The 20,255-nt window shown below is 42.8% G+C and overlaps 1 protein-coding gene across 1 annotated transcript in view; it reads right to left on the bottom strand.

The window, feature by feature from the left end:
* Positions 1-20,255, bottom strand: part of WWC1 (WW and C2 domain containing 1) — a 78,634-nt gene that overhangs the window by 33,135 nt on the left and 25,244 nt on the right. Inside the window, 5 exon segments of the mRNA XM_080995218.1 lie at positions 1,012-1,141; positions 1,905-1,984; positions 5,072-5,148; positions 6,374-6,577; positions 14,279-14,388. Of these exon segments, the coding sequence (XP_080851344.1) occupies positions 1,012-1,141; positions 1,905-1,984; positions 5,072-5,148; positions 6,374-6,577; positions 14,279-14,388 (601 nt within the window).

The raw sequence follows: 20,255 nt of genomic DNA, 5'->3' as shown, positions 1-20,255 counted from the left end.
GTGCTTTGAAGGAGAAATTTAAGACTGAATTGACATTGTGAGGGGGATATCAGTCCCTTATCAACTGATGGTCTGGTTCACCAATAACTCTCTCTAAACCATGGTTAACATTAACTATTAATGAACTGAAGTGTCTGGCAGAAGACCACCTGGTTTATTATGTCACAGAATAGCTAAAAGCACCAGCAAAAGTTGCTGTGCCTTGACAACAGTTTGAAATTTTTGGCGCTCTTCACTCATGGTTCTTTAGCTTTTGGGTGATGATGGCTCCTTAACCATGGTTAAGGAGGAGGTTTGGATTCACACACAACGCAAAGCAATAGTTAAGGTTCTCTAAGGTTTATAGACTAACGACAAATCTTGTTGAATCAGCAACATTTTGAATATAGTTAATAAAGCACAAGTAAGCTATTGAACTGGGTTCACATGTAATGCTAACTCAATGTTTAATAAATCATATATTAATAAACAATGATTAGGATTATGTGTAAATCAGGATAATGTGAAAAGGCATAGGCCCAGTTACACATCACATTAAATCAGGGGTCAGCAAACTTTTTCAGCAGGGGGCCAGTCCACTGTCCCTCAGACCTTGTGGGGGGCTGAACTCTATTTTCAAAAAATAATAATAATGAACGAATTCCTATGCCTCACAAATAAACCAGAGATGCATTTTAAATAAAAGCACACATTCTATTCATGTAAAAATACGCTGATTCCTGGACCGCCCACGGGCCGGATTTAGAAGGCAATTGGGCCGGATCTGGCCCCCGGGCCTTAGTCTGCCTACCCATGCATTAAATCATAGTTACAGAGGTGGGGGTAGGAGAGACAGAAAGTCTAGTGTAAAGAGATTGCCTGGATTTTTAAACAATGATCTTGTACTGATAATATAAGTTGATGTGTCAGTTCCATACAAGCATTTCTGTTTTTGTAGTTATGGAAACAGAATTGCTGTAATGGTAGTTTGAGATCTGCCTAGCAGAGGAGTTCACCCAGTCAATTTCATACCATAATGAGATCTTGTTTTTCTTTCTCTCCTGAAGTGATGGCCTTCTTAATAGCTTTCATTTCACTTAAGATTGCTTGTGCCTCATCAAGTTTATATCCACCTTGGGTATCAGCCATTTTCATATCAATTCTTCAAGATGATGTAAAAAATAGAAGAGAAACAGTTATTAACAGGAAAAACAAGACTAGTTAGCTCTAAAGTCAAGGGACTTTGCTTTATGAATCTTGTTTCAGGGGGTGGGGGTCAAAAGAGTGCTGTACCCTGCTCAAAATCCACACCAATGGGATTTATTATCTGTCTCCAACTTAATGAAAAAATTTAATTTAAGATTTCAGAAACGGCAGCGGCTGTGTTATTACTGATATTTGTAAACCGCTCTGGAAGCCTTTTGGCTGAATAATAAGTTAATGTTTATTAATTATTTATTCAACTTTCAACTTATACACAGCCCTATACCTGGAGGTCTGTCTCAGGGTGGTTCACAACAAGACCACAACATGTAAAATCAAACCAAAAGCAATAACCCAATAACACCCCCCCCACACACACAAAAGCCACATTCTAAAAGGGTGTTGGATGTCAATAACATCAACCAAAGGCCTAGTTAAAAAGGAACATTTTTGCCTGGAGCCTAAAGGTGTGTAATGAAGGCTCCAGGGGAACTTCCCTGGGGAAGTTAACTTACGTCTGTTTTCATAAAGGAAGAAAAGGGGAAGTATCAAATTAAACGATGAACGGCAAACTATAGGACAAATCTTGGTTACAAGCTCATGGGGAGTCTGGAGAGAGCAAAAATCACAAGCCCAGGTTCAGACGAAGTCAAATCATTACATTACCCAACTAGATATAACTAGATATTAAAAATGGTAGCAGGTGAAGATAATTAACTTACTTCTTCAACGTTTGGAAACCAATTTCCTTATACTGTAGTTCCTGTCTCATGTGGGCAACTTCTCTCTTCAGTTTATTAACCTGTTGAAATGTGAACAGAGCAAAGTATTTTGTTACTTTAACAAATATTTTCCACTACTTTATTCAGAACTTTACTTTAAAACCCCTAAAACATTTCTCGACTTTCACAGAAAATGAGTTTAATTTAATACCAAGTGAGGTAAACCAAGTAAGTGCTGCAAACCTTTGGAAGACGTTAAACAAAGAGATAGCGTACCGTATTTTTTGTTCCATAGGACGCTCCGTCCCATAGGACGCACCTACTTTTGGGGGGGGGGAAATAAAGGAAAAATTTTTTTCCTTTATTTCCCCCCCAAAAACCAGGTCGGGGAACAGTAGGATGGCGGCGCTGTGCCTCCCCGTTGTCCCCCGAGCTTGTGGGGCTGGCCGATGTCTGCCCGGCGTGAGGGGCGCTCTGCTTCAGGGCGCCCCACGCGCCGGGCGGCAGGCTGCAGACACCTGCGCGAAGCACGGGGCGTCCTCCGGAGGGCGCCCCATGCTCCGCGCTGCAGGCTGCCGCCCGCAAGCCTTGCGCTCCCGGGGGAGATCCCCGGGCGCGCAAGGCTTGCCGACACCTGCGCGAAGCACGGGGCGTCCTCCGGAGGGCGCCCCGTGCTCCGCGCTGCAGACTGCCGCCCGCAAGCCTTGCGCTCCCGGGGGAGATCCCCCGGGTGCGCAAGGCTTGCAGACACCTGCACGAAGCACGGGGCGTCCTCCGGAGGGCGCCCCATGCTCCGCGCTGCAGACTGCCGCCCGCAAGCCTTGCGCTCCCGGGGGAGATCCCCCGGGTGCGCAAGGCTTGCCGACACCTGCGCGAAGCACGGGGCGTCCTCCGGAGGGCGCCCCGTGCTCCGCGCTGCAGACTGCCGCCCGCAAGCCTTGCGCTCCCGGGGGAGATCCCCCGGGTGCGCAAGGCTTGCCGACACCTGCGCGAAGCACGGGGCGTCCTCCGGAGGGCACCCCGTGCTCCGCGCTGCAGGCTGCCGCCCGCAAGCCTTGCGCTCCCGGGGGAGATCCCCCGGGTGCGCAAGGCTTGCCGACACCTGCGCGAAGCACGGGGCGTCCTCCGAGGGCGCCCTGTGCTCCGCGCTGCAGGCTGCCGCCCGCAAGCCGGGCGCGCCCAGGGGGGATCTCCCCCTGGGCGAGCAAGGCTTGCGGGCACCTGCGCGAAGCACGGGGCATCCTCCGGAGGGCGCCCCGTGCTCCGCGCTGCAGGCTGCTGCCCGCAAGCCTTGAGTGCCCAGGGGAACTCCCCCCGGGTGCGCAAGGCTTGCAGATAGCTTCCTGGAGCCTGAAGAGCGAGAGGTGTCGGTGCGCACCGACGCCTCTCGCTCTCCAGGCTTCAGCGAAAGCCTGCATTCGCCCCATAGGACGCACACACATTTCCCCTTCATTTTTGGAGGGGAAAAAGTGTGTCCTATGGAGCGAAAAATACGGTATATGGAACAATCTCTCTACTATCAATTGTTATGGTTTTGCCATCTTTTAAGGTTGGAAGAAAACAGTTATTAAAGTTTTTGTAAATGCAATTATAAATTGAGGAAAACTAAATTGTAGGATTATGGCCATGAAACAAAGGTCTTTGTTTTGCACTTTGCCTTCCTTTCAATCACTTCTTGTTTTGATTTGGTTCAATTTTGTTTCTATTTTGCTGACTCTTCTCTTGGATGCATGTATGTGATATATGTAATCAATAAAAATGTTGTTGTTGTTGTTGTTATTTTGTAATGGGCACTGTGCATTGGCCTGGTTCATACATCACCAAACCATGGCTTCACCCTGCACAGTAAGTAGCACAACCACCAGCACATTCTTACTAAGCCATGCTTTGGAGCAGGGGTCCTCAAACTACAGGCCACGGGCCACATCCGGACCGCCAGGGTCCTGAATCCGGCCCACCCAGGGTTGTGAGAGTAAAATGCCTGGAATTGCTGGTGGACAGACACCTGGAGGGAAGCTCACTGGCCTCAGCTGCAGGTTTGGTTCACCTTCCCTCGTGCAACCCCCTCCCCTTCCTCCCAGAGGAAGAGCTGCCTCTTCCTGTCTCTCCAGGTCCCTCCCTCTCTCCCTCTCGCCCAGCCGGTCTGAAACTTGCTTGGAGGGGCGTGTGGCTTGCCCGAGGAAGGTGAGCAGGAGCCATGCGGGAGACTCGGGACCTTGTGGTGAGCGGGCTTGGCGGACAGAGACCCAGGACCTTGCTGGTGAGCGGGCTTGGCAGGTACACCTGCGGAAGGGGCCACGCAGTGGCGGCGGCCTAGTTGTCGAAGTATGTGCAGGATTGCTCGCCAGCCGCATACTTCTGGGCAACTTTGCTCTCCCAAACGCCACCCATCTGGTGCGTGCTCCTCAGCTCCCACTGCCCTTCAGGTCACTGCAGATCAGGGGCCGTGGTTGTCCCAAGAAAGTGCACGAGGAGACGCTACTTTTGCAAAAGGCCACAGTGAGTCATAGGGATGGGCGACACACAGGCAGGCTGTGGAGATCAGGGGTAGGGAGACAAGGACAGGCTGGCGTGTGGGGATTTGGGGTTGGAGGACAGGCGTGCAAGCTGGGGGGTATGTGGATGGGGGTTAGGGAGACATGCGGCAAGTTGGGTCATGAGGATGGGGCTAAAGGAGACATGGGTGCAGGCTGGGTTGTTGGGTTCTGAGTTAGGGAAGCACATGCATAGGCTGGGTCATGGGGAAGGGAGTTAGGGAGACATGTATAAGCTGGGTTGTGGGGATGGGGGCATGGAAGGCCTGCATGTAGACTGGGCCATGGGAGTGAGGGAGATTCATGTGTAGGCTGGGTTGTAGGGACGAGCATTAGCGATATTGACCATCTCATTAGCCAAAAGCAGGCGCATACTTCCCATTGAAAGTTTGTATTGATTAAAATCGTTCTTCATTTTAAATATTGTATTGTTTTCCCCCACAAATAAAATATGTGCAGTGTGCATAGGAATTTGTTCATATTTTTAAAAAACTATAGTCAGGCCCCCAACAGTGTCTGAGGGACAGGGAACTGGCCCCCTGTTTAAAAAGTTTGAGGACCCCTGCTCTGGAGCATTGGAAATTTCAGGTTGTTATATTACAAGGAATTAAAAGCACCACTTTCCCCTCTTACCCTAGATTTTGTGGTAGCAATTTCCGCTTTAAGAATTTCTGGATCATATTTTGAGCTAGATGAGGAACTGGAAACTACTACAATAAAAGGAAACAAACAAACAAAACAAATATTAAAAGCACACCAAAGAAGGAACAGAAAAGTATACAAACAAATCACAATATTTCCCTCGTAAGCATTTGCGTTAATAACAATAATAATAAATGGCTGTAAACACAAAATTTTGGGTTGGCTATCTAGCAGTTTCCGGAAAAAGAAGGGTTAGAGGGACAAAAAGTATTAGAAAATGGAAACAAGGGACTCTGCAGTGATTTCAATTGAAAGCTTGTCTCAAATGTAACGTCAAGATTCGAGAAATAACAGCTTGCTCTTCCAATCCTAACTTTCCATTTTAAAGGTGTTTTCTGTTTTTAAAATTTCAGCATTTAAAGTAAAACCTTTCCTACTTACAAAAGTCACTGTGACAGATTCTACTCATCAAACTTATTTGTATACATTAATGTCATATAGTATTTATCTGGAACAGCAGTGACACAAGTAGCATTTTTATATATACATGCATGTAGACACTATGTGTGGTAGTTTATGTGTATTACCTAATGTTATTTGCGCTTGAATAAGGGAAATAATGCACAGCTGATTCTTCTTTTGAAATTTGTCTGCACTATCCACCACTTTCAAAAGTCACTTTTAAAAACAGAACAGCAGCTCAATTCTTGGCAGTGGGAGCTGCTGCAAGGAAAACCTCCAGGTTTTTATGAAGTTCTTTTTCTCATGGATAGTTATTGTGGATTGTAGCCCATATCTTCAGACAGTTCCAAATCTTAACCTTCAAAAGGCAAGACGGAAAATTCCAAAATATAGCTCAGCTATGCAAAAAATTTAAAAGGCTACAGGCACCAATGATCATGAAATGTTTTTAGTGTATAGCTTAAAGGAGATAGGTTTGTTTTCAACAGACTGATCCTATGGTGTAAGGGACAGGAGGTTGTAAGACAGAATTACAGTGGTACCTCGGGTTAAGAACATAATTCGTTCCGGAGGTCCATTCTTAATCTGAAACCATTCTTAACCTGAAGTACCACTTTAGCTAATGGGGCCTCCCACTGCCACCACGCAATTTCTGTTCTCAGCCTGGGGCAAAGTTCTTAACCTGAGGTACAACTTCTGGTTAGCGGAGTCTGTAACCCGGAGTGTTTGTAACCCGAGGTGTTTGTAACCCGAGGTACCACTGTAGATGCCAAGCTCCATGACATACTAGCAGAACAAGGATAAAGAACAAAAATCTAACCAAGAACTCACAACTAGTCTGAGACCCCAGCTTGTGCTCCCAGACATCATGAAGTTGTTGGTATTCTTGCTGTGCTAGTTCAAGCCTTTGTTGCTTGACCTGGTAGATCTCCTTCTGAGCAGTCAGTGCTTCTTGTGCCAGTACAAGGTAGTCCTTCAGCATGTGTTCCTGCTCCCGCCGCCATTGCACTCGAGGATCCTCTATCTGGGTAGTTTCTTTGAAACAAGTGAACATCTTTACTATAAAGGGTAGAGATAACTTAAAACAAATAAACACAGCCAAATCTAGCCTAGAACATAAGTTTCCACCATTTCTCATTTCTGACACTGCCAACTTGCCCACTAAAGGCGTGCAATTGTTTATATACCATACACCTTCCTTAAAAACAGAGGTCTGTTTCCCTCTCTCTAGAAGCTTGTTTATCCCTGTCAGGAGACCAGGACAGATTTAGCATAAATGAAGCACCTCCTTTCAGATTTGTTTCTGTTAACACAGTATTGTTACTCCCATGGAAACTGGTAACAATCTTGAACATACCAGTGGGGAAACTAAACAGCCAAGACAGATATTGTGCACTGTACATAACACATCTTGCATTTGACCAGTTAAGCTTACTGTTTGCTTCTTTCTCTGATCACTCCCTATGCAATTTGTTCTCAAGATTTTTCAAATTACTGATACTAAGCTTTTCAGGGACCTTCTCTCCCATCACTCTTATATGAAGTATGTTAGTGATTTCCAAATCTAAATTTAGGATTTACTAAAATGACACAAAGGAAGTTTGGATTTCCCTGTTCCTTCAGTACAGATACATAAGGTGGTATTCAACTAAATTTCACTCAGAATAGACCCACTGAAAGTCATGTTCCTAGGTTTTTATGTATCTACCCTCTCAGACCCTCCAAGTGTCCCTATTTTCCAGGGACAATCCTGAATTTACAGAAGCTTTCTCGGTTTCTAGGTTGATCTTGGAATGTCCCGCTTTTTCTTAGGAAATCCCTATTTTCATCAGAGAAATGTTGGAGGATATGGAGTTATGAGACCCCCCAAGCCAAGGAGGTAAGTAAATTACAACCTTTAGAAGACATCTGAAGGCAGTCTTGTATAGGGAAGTCTGTTAATGTTTAATGTTTAATTGTGTTTTTATATATGTTGGAAGCCGCCAAGAGTGGCTGGTGCAACCTAGTCGGATGGGCAGGGTATAAATAATAAAATTGTTGCTGTTGTTGAACAGGACATCCCTATTTCCATTGGAGAAACGTTGGTGGGTATGCCCTGTGTAAAACTTAGTTGAATACCACCCAGCATATGCCAACTCTTTTTAGGCCTACTCATGCTTTTACTTGGCAGGGAACAGACAAAGGCAGGGAAACAAGAACAACCTTTACATAATGCAGCCAAGACTGTGGTAAGTAATTGAATTGGCTTGTAATGTTAGTTATTCCCCATGTGAGATTCACAGAAGCTCCTGGGTGTCATGTAAGCAAAGTGCCCCATGCCACCAATATATGAGAGACTGCAAATAATTTGAATTTGTGTTGCTGATCAAGTGTTGAGAAAAAGAAAAGTCTTGTGTTTCGCTCAGTTCTGCTGCAGGTTTTTGTTTGGAAACCAGGATCAGGCGCTTCAGTTCTTCAGCCAGCGTTAAACGCTTCAGGCTGTCTGAACTAATCATGCTTGAGTGAGGATGCCTAGTTACCACATAATGAATAATTAATATGGAGGGGCTGCAGGATACCAAAGGAATCTAATCTGCATAATTTAGGCGTTCCTTTAAATATTTAGTAAAAACTGTTGTGGCAACGCAGCCATTAAAGGGATCCAAGCAAGCCAGAAGGTTTTCTTTAGTGCTTAATGATCTATGATCCAGAAAGTCACCTGCCACTGACACAAGCCAAAACATTTAATTTTATCAGCATCTGGAGGCTGCTGGTATGATGGCTATAAGCAGGCACAACTCATTTTGACTGGAATACACTGTGTACATGCCAGCAGGTTAATGCTATTAAACACAGAAATGCAATGGTGTGAACAACACTTCAACAAATGGGCCCAATCCCCATCTTCCCGCTTTACACACTTAAACTTGAGTTTGTAACTTCTAATCTAGTCCTTTTCAAGGACCTCTTACTTGACGTCTTCCAGAGCTTCTCAACCTTATTTGGTAAATAATCAAGTATATTCAAGTATAGAGAACTGGGCAAAAACAAACAAGATGAATTTTAACAGGGAGAAATGTAAAGTATTGCACTTGGGCAAAAAAAATAATGAGAGGCACAAATACAAGATGGGTGACACCTGGCTTGAGAGCAGTACATGTGAAAAGGATCTAGGAGTCTTGGTTGACCACAAACTTGACATGAGCCAACAGTGTGACACGGCAGCTAAAAAAGCCAATGCAATTCTGGGCTGCATCAATAGGAGTATAGCATCTAGATCAAGGGAAGTAATAGTGCCACTGTATTCTGCTCTGGTCAGACCTCACCTGGAGTACTGTGTCCAGTTCTGGGCACCACAGTTCAAGAAGGACACTGACAAACTGGAACGAGTCCAGAGGAGGGCAACCAAAATGGTCAAAGGCCTGGAAACGATGCCTTATGAGGAACGGCTAAGGGAGCTGGGCATGTTTAGCCTGGAGAAGAGGAGGTTAAGGGGTGATATGATAGCCATGTTCAAATATATAAAAGGATGTCACATAGAGGAGGGAGAAATGTTGTTTTCTGCTGCTCCAGAGAAGCGGACACGGAGCAATGGATCCAAACTACAAGAAAGAAGATTCCACCTAAACATTAGGAAGAACTTCCTGACAGTAAGAGCTGTTCGACAGTGGAATTTGCTGCCAAGGAGTGTGGTGGAGTCTCCTTCTTTGGAGGTCTTTAAGCAGAGGCTTGACAACCATATATCAGGAGTGCTCTGATTGTGTTTCCTGCTTGGCAGGGGGTTGGACTCGATGGCCCTTGTGGTCTCTTCCAACTCTATGATTCTATGATTCTATAAACTTCTGGCAGTCTGTACCCCAGGATTGTCTCACATTTATAACATTAATGGTTTTGTATGGACAAGTTTGGGGAAGGGGATGGGGACGAGGAAAGAGAACACTGAAGAGAAAGACAGAAGCAAAGAATCCCTGGCTGACTTGTCTCAATTTCTGAATGAGGAACCAAGTACCATATTTTTCGCTCCATAAGGCGAAAAATACTTTGGGGGGGGGGAATCAAGAAAAAAAATATTATTTAAAGGGAGCGCTGAGCAGAGCCTGTATGCATCCCAGGCTCTGCTCAGCGCTTCCTTTCACGAGCCTCGTGGAGTGTGTGTGTGTGGCTCTTGGGGGCTTTTCCCCCATGAGGCAGAAGGGCAGCCCATCACTGACATTAAAGAACACTGTGCACGGTTCTTTAAAGGGAGCGCAGCTCTTTGGGGCTTTTGCGGAAGGTGGGGGAAGTGAGAGACCCTCGCTCTGTCCCTTCCCCCACCTCCTGCAAGAGCCGCACGCTCTTTAAAGGGAGTGCAGCTATCCCTGGCTTTTGCAAAAAGCCAGGGATAGCCGTGCGAAGCCTCCACAGGGTAGCGGGTTGAAGGCTCCCTGCTGCCCTGTGGAGGCGCAACGCAGCATTCTCTCTAGCTATTTTAGCTTCTGCCTTAGCGGCGCAAAGCCTCCGCAAGGCAGCGGGGAGCCTTCATCCCGCTGCCCTGCGGAGGCTTCACTGGCTACCCCAGAGCTGCTCAGGAGCTTGTCGGGGCTGGAGGGGGAAGCCCGGGTTCCCCCCCCAGCCCCAAAGAGCAGCTCAGGGTGCAGCGGACAGGATGCGCAGAGCCTTCCCGCTGCTCCCAGAGCTTGTGGGGCTGGTGGGGGGAGCCCTGGTTCCCCCCCCCCAGCCCCAGGGACCACACATTCGCTCCCTAAGACGCACAGACATTTCCCCTTAGATTTTAAGAGGAAAAAACTGTGTCTTATGGAGTGAAAAATACGGTAGTTCTTACTGACAAAATGGGTACCACACCGAGGCATGTACTTATGGAATCACACAGTGTGTGCCACAGAGTTGGAAGGAACCATGAGGGTCATCTAGTCTAACTCCCTGCAATGCAGGACTCTTTTGTCCAATGTGGGACTCAAACTCATGACCCTGAGATTAAGAGTCTCATGCTCTACTGGCTGGTCCTAAATGATGGAAAACACACTATTGATTCTTCTCCACAAACATTGATGCTGTCGTTGTCCAAGGACCATTTGCGAGGTGGCTGCTCCACTTCCTCTCCCACACAAGAGCTTACCATCCATAAATACATCTCTCTCGCACACATGCACACAAAGCAAAGGAATGTATTTCTCCATCTTTCTCAGCAGAAATCTATACTTCTGTGGCACACTTGTGAGTGCAAACATGTGGCGTAATAAGTGGAACACACATATGGAAAAAGCCCCCTCCTGGGACAAAGCAAGTGCTCACAAACAGCGAATGGACCTATCCCGCTGCCCCTCATTTCCTGCACACCCAGAAAGACAGAAATATTTCTTTATTAGGGTGCGGGGAAGGAACTAACAAAGGGATTTCTCTAACAGGGTGATTGTGGTGCCTCTTCCTTTCTCCCACCCCAGACAACCAGGAAAGCTTCCTTGATGGGGGGAAGGAAGGAGTAATGGGATTGGGATAATCTGTTGTTCCTTTCTTTTCCCTATTCCCCTTTCCTTGATGAGGTGGGTGAGAAAGGGGCAACAGGATAGCTCCAATGGGGAAATTTTGTTCCTCGTTTTCCTGCACCTCTGACAATCAGGAAAGCTTTCTTAATGTTTTTTGGAGGGGGTTGCGAAGGAAAAGGCATAAGATTCCACCATTCACTGTCAAATTTTCTAAGTGTACTAAGAAGGGACTGAGGCAAAGAGAAAACTGGGCAACAAAATATAAGATAAAAACTAATTTCAAAATAAGCAAGTGTAAAAATAATTGCAAACTCAGCAAGTGTAGACTCAAAATGAACTCAAATACTCAGGCTGATAACAGCCTGCTAAAATAACAATTGAAAATGTCACAATGTAATTATTGTAGTTTGGTGAGGAGAAAAGAGAGTAAAAAAACCCAAAACACCTCTTCCCAGAGACCAGAGAGTATATATTGCCTGAAAGAAAAACAAAATGCTCCTAACTGAAGAGGCAACCCCTGTAACGGAAACAGTCACGGTAAAGACCGCAGAAGCAGCCAAAAAACCAAATAGGAGTGGGTGGGTTTGGGTGTGGGTGTGGTAGCTGTCAGCCTGAAACCACTAAATGTTAACCCCAAAACTTCAAAGAAGTGGATGGAGGATACAGCTAGCCGATACCACACCAGGCAATAAGCAGGAAAAATATGTCAGCAGCCCAATGTTTACTCGTTGCTGTGGGTGCTGCAGAGGATAAAGGAGGAAGGAGGAGTTTCCTTTCATGGGAGACAGTCATTCTCCAAAGCTCTCTCTTAGCCAGAGGAAGCCACTGAGCCTTCCTTTATTTTGAAAGAGGGGGTGGGGGGAGCACACCCCTCATAAAGAGCAGTGGAGGAGGAGGAGCAGCAGCAGCAAAAAAAAAAAAAAAAAAAAAGAGCTGTCAGTTCCATCCAAAAAAACAACGGCTTATAGTATTCCTTAAACTTCAAAAAACAAATAAATTATCATCTTCGGCAAGTACTCAGGCACTGGCTTTTATTCAGTCCAGCAGCTATAGAAGAATGGCCCACTGGGGCACTCACAAGTCTTTTAAACCAAAATGCCAAATATGTGCAGTATTTAAGAAAGCTCAGATTATTTTGAGTCTGAGGAACAACCCAGTTGCTTGCGTCAGAGACAAATGCCAAGAGATAGTAATTTTTGCTTCTTCCCATAGCCTCAAAATGAAGCCCTGGGAAAAATACTTGTGAGAATGTTCATTAATAATGTAGTCAGGAGGCGAATATTCTAGGTTCTGAGTTCCATTTTATTATCTTTGCTTTAGATAGCACCATATAAACCACAATTTTCGGCCAGTGAAAGGTCTGTGTAATAGAATGAAGGAATCTGTGCCAGAAAAACATTTTTAAAACCAGGCTTCCTATTTATAATATGCACGCATTATGTTCACTTAACTAAATTTAAAACTTTAAAAATTGCAATGTACTGTATCACTAATAAAATTTCAATTTATCACTTCCATAACATGACATAAAGTAGATCTTAGCAGCAAAACGGATTACAGGTTTTGGGATGGGCCAACACTAACTTTTTTTCCTTTCAATTGAAATCTGATTCTGGTTTTCCAACTGTTGAATTTTTCTGTCTAAGCCTTACAGATTTATATTTAACTAGCAGCAGCTAGCATTTTCACAGTGGTTTTGACTGTAATCGTATGGCCATTTAACTGAGACTTAACATCTACTGAACTCAGTGGGACTTGCTTTGAGTAGACAGCTAAAGAACTGAGCTTTCGACCAGTCTAAAGTGCTTCAAACACCATATACTACAGATACAGAACTGAGGTTAAACAAAAAGTAGCTTTTCTAAGACCACCTTTTCACAGCTGAAACAAGACTTGAACCAGGGATTTATGGTTCATAGTTCAGAATCTAAGCCACTCTACTGCAGCAGGTATCTAACTGAGCAATGACAAGGCACCTGTTGAGATGTACTCCAGAATGAAACAGAGCATTTTTTCAACGCCTAGGCAGGTGCAATATGAGTTTTCATGTTGGCCCATTTATGTAAAAGATGGCTGTCCAATCAGCTGAAACAGTCAAAAGCTGTTATGTGGAGACCATCAAAGGAAACTCCACCTCTCTTAAGAGGTGCCAACATACATAGCAAACAACTTTCCAAAATAGATACTTCTAATCAGTATTAGAACTAACGGGGCTTTCCATCTAGCTCAGCTACCAGGTAACATTCACTGACCCTAGCGTGCACTATGATGTATGATGAGTTTACATTTCATTAACAGACAGTCTTAAATCATTTACACCTTGCTCAACACTACTGCACTAAGCACTAACACCCAAGCAGTAAGTTTACAACAAGAAAAGTTTCTCTATAGCAATTTATGTTATGAGGTAACCATACAAATGTCATAAATAAATAAGAAATTGTATGAATAAAGAGAATGTCTTCAATCCAAAGATCCTGTGAGCAGAGTTCCACTCATGGGATGCTCTGGCCTGATCCCTTGCCACCCCCTTGCTCTGGAGGGTTTGGGTGACCATCCAAACTAGTGTAGGAAGTGGCATGGAAGGATGTAGGAGGAGCGGCAAAAATCACCTCCTGCCCCCACCAGCACCAGGTGCCACAGGATCAAAGACCTCTCTATGAACAGAAGGAACAACTCCATATGCAAGCCAATAACAACTTAACAATATGTTTAAATATATCAGCAAACTCTGAGGAAAAAATTGAATGATTTTTTTGGGGGGAGGAGTCACTAAAATTATGCCTATATTCAAGAAACAGGTGTATCCTCAGAATTCCAAATCAAAAGGAAAAATGAAACAATGAAAGAAATGGATCAGGTGGGATGTTTATAATATGTAATACTTGAAAGTAGTTTCTTATCTAATTCTCATTAGTAATAATGAAAAACCCTCTGTCATATACCTGCAATAGAGGATTCATGTCCCTTGTATCAATCACAAGGTGCATCAGGAATGTACAAGGACAGAATGTGAACAAGCATAGCAATTCTGTTTTTATTAATATATATATATATATGCTTTGATTCGTCAACAAAAAGTTACATGCTTTAGCTAAATAAGAATCAGACCAGCCAGACATTTTGAAGCAGGAGATCAGTGTATGGTAGAGTTAGGGATATCAAGCAAATTCAAGGTGCAGATGTATCTCAACATGAGACGCCCAGATGGATTTTATTAGATGGCTATAATATGTGTGAATTATTATTACATACAGAATCATTTAACACTTACGGGTGTTGTGGTCGATATAATAGACTCCAACCTGGGGGTCATATGCTTCTTCCCATCCCAATGGTAATTCATCACTTATGCAGTCAGCAAAGGTTAGTGGTTTAGTATACCTGAAATGGAAATCATGTCAGTATTTAGATCACACCAAATTGTCCCCAAAGTAGGGCAGACTTTCATTAAAATGTATTAAGGGAAGAGTGGTAGGTTTCTGCACATCAAAGGTTTAATTTTTAGCAACACACCTACAAATTCATTCACTTTCCCCACTTACTCAAGACAGAAAGTTGATTTCAATATTCTTCCTAGAAAAAGGTTCCTAGACCTAGCTCTGGCTCAGGAAGTACTCGTTCAGAAAGAGAACGTGGAGAACTCCTATAAACAAATTCTGCCCCCACAACTGAACAGGCTTGCCTGTGGGGGAGTCTTATTTCAAAAATATGTAGGCATGTAGGAGCAAGTTATGTTTGATTTATGGTGTGTGAATTATTAACACTGTGCAATGCAGGACAAGGAGATGAGGAATATTAACTGTGTCATGTGACTTTTTTCATTCCTGTGTATGGTATTACACCCAGAATTGTAATCGACAAACTAAATTATGTTCTTAAAGTTTTAGACCACTGCAAAGTACAAACCTAAACATTGGGTATCTCAATCAAATCACCTTTCTTCAATTATTCACGTACATGTGAGATTTTTCAAACTATAAAGACTCAGACTAATTCACTTTTCTGAAAACTAAACTAATTGTATAATTGTCAAGCCTCCACTCTTTAGCTTAGTTCTGCAATTAAACTAGGAGGGGAAGGAGCACCCAACAACATTTATGACCAAGAACATTTATGAAAAAATCCAGCCAAGTTACTTTTAAATCCTATAGATGTCACTGAAAGTTCAAGGACTGCTAAAATTCTACTAGTTAACACCAATTACAAACTGCTTTAATAGCTCCACAGTGGCACCTTATATTCCTGTCACAAATCCTGCTGATTCATAATGAGGACCTAAGACTACACTAAAATGTCTTTGAGTTCTCTCAGAGAGTTTATGACCAAGTATCAAAGTTTTAGAGCCACATGGGACATTTAAAGCACATCCAACGCACATTTAAAGCCCATGACTTCTACCCAAGAATCTCTAGAGGGTAGGACCCAAACCAATGGCTTCAAATTACAAGAAAGGAGATTCCAACTAAATGTCAGGAAGAACTTGTCAATCCTTCTTAAACTGTGGCGCCAAGAACTAGACACAGTATTCATTCTTATTGAAGATTCTCCTCCAAGATTGTCCCAGCTTCCAGAAATGCGTGTTTAAATAGCACTAATCTCAGAGCCTAGAGGTAGAGCAGGGCTCTGCCACTCTGGGCCAACTTGTGCAATTTGATTTATGGCAAGCATGCATGTGAATTAACCCTAGGCAGTGGAGAGAAGCCTACTTGTTCTCTTGTTTAAGCCTGAAGGAAATGAATAATTAAGCTGGTAGTTTTTTAATATTTTAAAACGCCACTTTAAAATGAACCCTTTTGCCCTCTTTCTTTTCTCATACCATATTCTATTGGATAAATAACTAAAGAGAAACACAGGTAGAAGGAAAATAGGCATGCTGTCTGTGCTAACAAGTGCTTTAGTAGATGTTGGCAAATCCAAGAAGCAAATCAGTTACTGCGGGGTAGAAAGAAGCATGTCAAGTTTAAGTCTGTGGCTGGTGGGTGGCTGAAGAAACAGCAAGGAAAACAGATTATTATATGGCTTCTTTTACTATCAAGGGAAGCAACAGTTTGAATTGGGTATGGAGGGAGCTAGATTATCTTATGGAAGGCAATAAAATATGATATCTGAAAATAATGGTTTCCCCCACAACTCTTTGAAATCTAGCAAAGGAATACAATTAAGACAGGGTCTATTTTGGAGTTGAGAGAAGTGGGAATTGTGGTCCAATTCCATAGGGAACAGAGTGGAAGGGAGGAAGCCTTGCTGCACAAGTGAAAGTCCTTGCCTCATTGATGGGGCTCTTCTAAAGCCTCTTCCCTCCCCTCCCAGTACCTCCATCCAGGCAAGCAGGATACATTATCCCAGTTCAAAAACACTTGAGAGAATGAGAACAGGCCTGTTGGGGCATATTTCCTGGGGAGAGTCTGAAGCACTGGATAAAGAGGTCTGGAGGGCTGCATTAGGCCCTGTGCCTGAGGTGCATTACTCCAGGCTACTTGATTAAGATGTGAATAACAACGAACCATGCTAACACATTCAGCATGACTTAAGGTGAATGTGCACATCATTTGTCTATGAAGATGGAATTGTACACATGTCTCTGGCAGGCCTTGGGGCATTTGTGTATATTTTCATAGCTTAGTTGGCAGAACATGGGACTCTTAATCTCAGGGTCATGGGTTTGAGCCCCACGTTGGGCAAAAAGATTCATGTATTGCAGAGGGTTGGACTAGATGACTCTCATAGTCCCTTGCAATTCTAGAATTCCATGTGTCTATGGCCCAATTTTGTACATTCTCTGAGCACATTGCACAAACCATCGGTAGAAGCCAAACTTCTTCATCCACAAAGAGAAGGGCTCCTTCCATCTGCAGAAGGGCTTTTGATTCCCCAGAGGGACTCTGTTGGCTCAAGGGGAGAGCTTACTTTTGTCAATTCCTCTTCCCGTCTGCAGCCTCTGTGCCACTTTTCACATTGCTCAGTTTTTTGGGAGGACCTCCCACTTGCCTTCAGTCTAGGTCTTGAAATGTTAAAGGTCCAAAAAGCAAGGACTACCTTACCAGCTTCCCTAGGGAGCCATGTCAGTGTCACAGAATTGTAGAGTTGGAAGGGCCCTGAAGAGTCATCTAGTACTATCCCCTGCAATGCAGGAATCTCAACTAAATCACCCATGATTAACAGGGGGTGGGGTGTCATAAGGGGGTGCAAACAAACCTGCCCCTACCAGAGCAAAAGCTACAGCTAACAATTTTTGTCAACACAGGAGAAACAGTAAGCTTGTCATTGCTGATGCTGAAATGAATGAATGCAAGCAAAATGCATTTGATCTTCAAAGGGATGGACATGTTGCTGATTTATTGGTACCATTTGCCTACTACACCAATATAGAGCTGCTGGTTTACAAAATGAAAACCTTTCTGTACTTTCTTTTTTTTTAATGCATTTGGTGATCATGTGTATCGAAAGAGGTTTTATTTAAAAGTTATCAATATGAAATTAAAGGAGATTTGTCAAGAACGATTTCCCATCACCAAACCTATCCTAATTCTAATTTTTATTGAATTAAGAAACATGATTTTGAAAAAGAATTTTTAAGGTGTGGCTCTTTCCACACCATCAGTCATGATTACTTTATGTATTCATTTGTAAGCACAAAACAAAGAAAAACTACAGAATTCTTTGAGCTTTATTTGCATACCGCATGCAAATTCATATCCTCAGAAATCCCCTAAATTCTCCAACACATTCACATTTATCTGTAAGCTCTCTTGTAATAGAGAAAAAACCATCTCTGCTTCCTTCCCTTTTTCTACATCTGTACACATGATAAAAAAATCTTTTGTCTTGTATGTTTTATTCAAGTTTGACTAACAATGGCTTTCCTGTGAACATTTTACCAAATTTACCTTGCATATCTCCATGCTTATCTCTATAAATATTTTAAGATTCTAAAGTTTGGTACACCAGCACATGCACATGAGCAGCCTACTAAATCCACCCATTCCTTTTTTTGTTGGACACAGGTCATATACACAGATATACACACTAACACCTTGCATCACATCTAGAATTCTTGTATTCAACTGTGAGAAGAAGCAACTTTCAGCAAAGATGGGTAAGTAGTTTATTTTAATTTTCCGTTAACTACCACACCTGAAGAATAGCTTATTGAATACAAAAGTTTGCACCAAAGAAAAAAACTGGTCAAACAAAAAACATAACTTTACTATTTGACAGAACTTAAAAATTGCTGAGGATTGTGCCTATCAATCAACTACCATGAAATGGAATTTAAATTTATTCAACCTTTACTGTCTGACATTTTAATGTATTTTTAATCTTTCTTGGAAGCTGCCCGATGGGCGGGGTACAAATAAATTATTATTATTATTATCAACATCATCATCATCATCATCATCACATTTCAATAAATAAATCTGCACAACCAAAACCTCTATAGAGTCTTTAATAGATTGCTGTCTAAACTGATTAAAGCTTGCAGTGCCATTAATAATACAGAAAAGGCTAGCCATTGTACTTTTCAGTTTAAATAAAAACCCTTTCTTTGCAAAAAGTTTATCTTAACCAGTTTCATCATAGATCACTGGTGTCTTCTATAATCATAGGTTGCACTGACATTATTAGCAATAATGTAGCAAAACAAGTTATTTTCTCTTTTTAGCTGACACACAAATATTTCTGAATTACTGTTAGAGAGGTGAGAAGGATTTAGGCTTTTCTATGTCTAGTTCTGATCCATATTTGTTCCACAAATTTTGACCAAATTATTAAAGCAATAAAGTGAAGTATCACTTGTATAATATGGAAATTACTGGCAAACTAGCAAGAGACTAGCAGACTCCCAATGACTGGTTAATAATAATAATACCCAGCCGATCTGGCTGGGTTTCCCCAGCCACTCCGGGCGGCTTACAGCATATCTAAAAACATAAAACACCAAGCATTAAAAACCTCCCAACAAAAGGGCTGCCTATTCCAGGGCAGTCTAACTTTTAATGCTAAGTGGGCTGCAAGAGTACTTTCAGGCAGGAGACTTTTCCAGCCCTATCTGGAGATGCTGAGCATTAAACCTGGGACTAATTGCAGAGCCAATGCTCCATCACTGAGTCGTGGACCTTCCCCAAATACTGTAACGAGAGAACACCCCATATAAGGCTTCAACTGAGTTGCGCTGATCCTGAAGAACATAATTCAGCGGGGAGAGGGGCAGTAAAGGTACTTTTCTAATAAACATAAGGGTTTCATTTTCTGGCTGGTAGGTTGTGGCAAATGAAGTCAGTAAGGGCTGCCTCACACATGTTTTATACATAATTTTATTTCTAATTACTACCTAGAGGGGATATGTGAACTACTGAAAAGCTCTGTTTTAGGGGGGGGGAACTGCATCTGTGGTGCTTGATCAGCAATAAAGGATGCATACACAGAAATAATGATTTAATGCTACAGTCACTGAATGATTAACACGCATGTGTGAACCAGCTAGTAGTGAACAGTAGATGATTCTCTACATACTTTCAAGTTTACTCGCAGTTCTAAAATAGTAAACTACAGAGAAAAGGGCCACCAAATTCTTCTCCAATGCAACAAAATGTTTCTTTTGTTTACATATTTCTAGGCTCCCAGAGAGAGTTTCCGAACAAGAAGCATGCTTTCTGACTTTAGAGAAGACATTGGAGTGCTTCCAGCTGGAACCTATCTCCTCCTCTGGAGAAACAAAAAACTGGGTCAGTACACATTTTTAAAGGCCCAACAGAGATAGCTTCCGATGAAGAAAAATGTTTCTCTTGAACACTCTGACAAAATCAGGATAATGGAAAATTTGAAGAATATGGAATACGGAAAACTAGAATGCAAAGCTAAGGTAACAGCCCAGCTATACACATGTTGTCTTAGAAACAAGACCTGCCCCCAATCTAGTGGCATATACATCCTAGTATGTGTGTGCATAGGTTTGCAGGCTAGACATCTACTAAAAAAATAATCCACCAAAGAAAGAAATACTTTCTATCCCTACAACAGTTCTGTTAGACTAAAGACAACAATGTCCACATTCAGAAGTAATGCTAAACCATGATTTAGCCTCCTATTAATTTACATAAAAATGTGCATAAATAATTGATGCGCACAAAATTACAGCCCTGTAGATTCCTATTTTGTCAAAAACATCTATCTCCGAGTATTGGCTTGCAAATCCACAAGCTACAATGTAAAACAATGACAGGAACTTGTTTAGTTTTTTTACATTT

This window comes from Podarcis pityusensis, assembly GCF_964106645.2.
Source record: "Podarcis pityusensis genome assembly, chromosome: 2".
Lineage (NCBI taxonomy): Eukaryota > Metazoa > Chordata > Lepidosauria > Squamata > Lacertidae > Podarcis > Podarcis pityusensis.
Note: the sequence above shows the minus strand (reverse complement) of the source record. Positions and strands in the feature narration are given on the sequence as shown.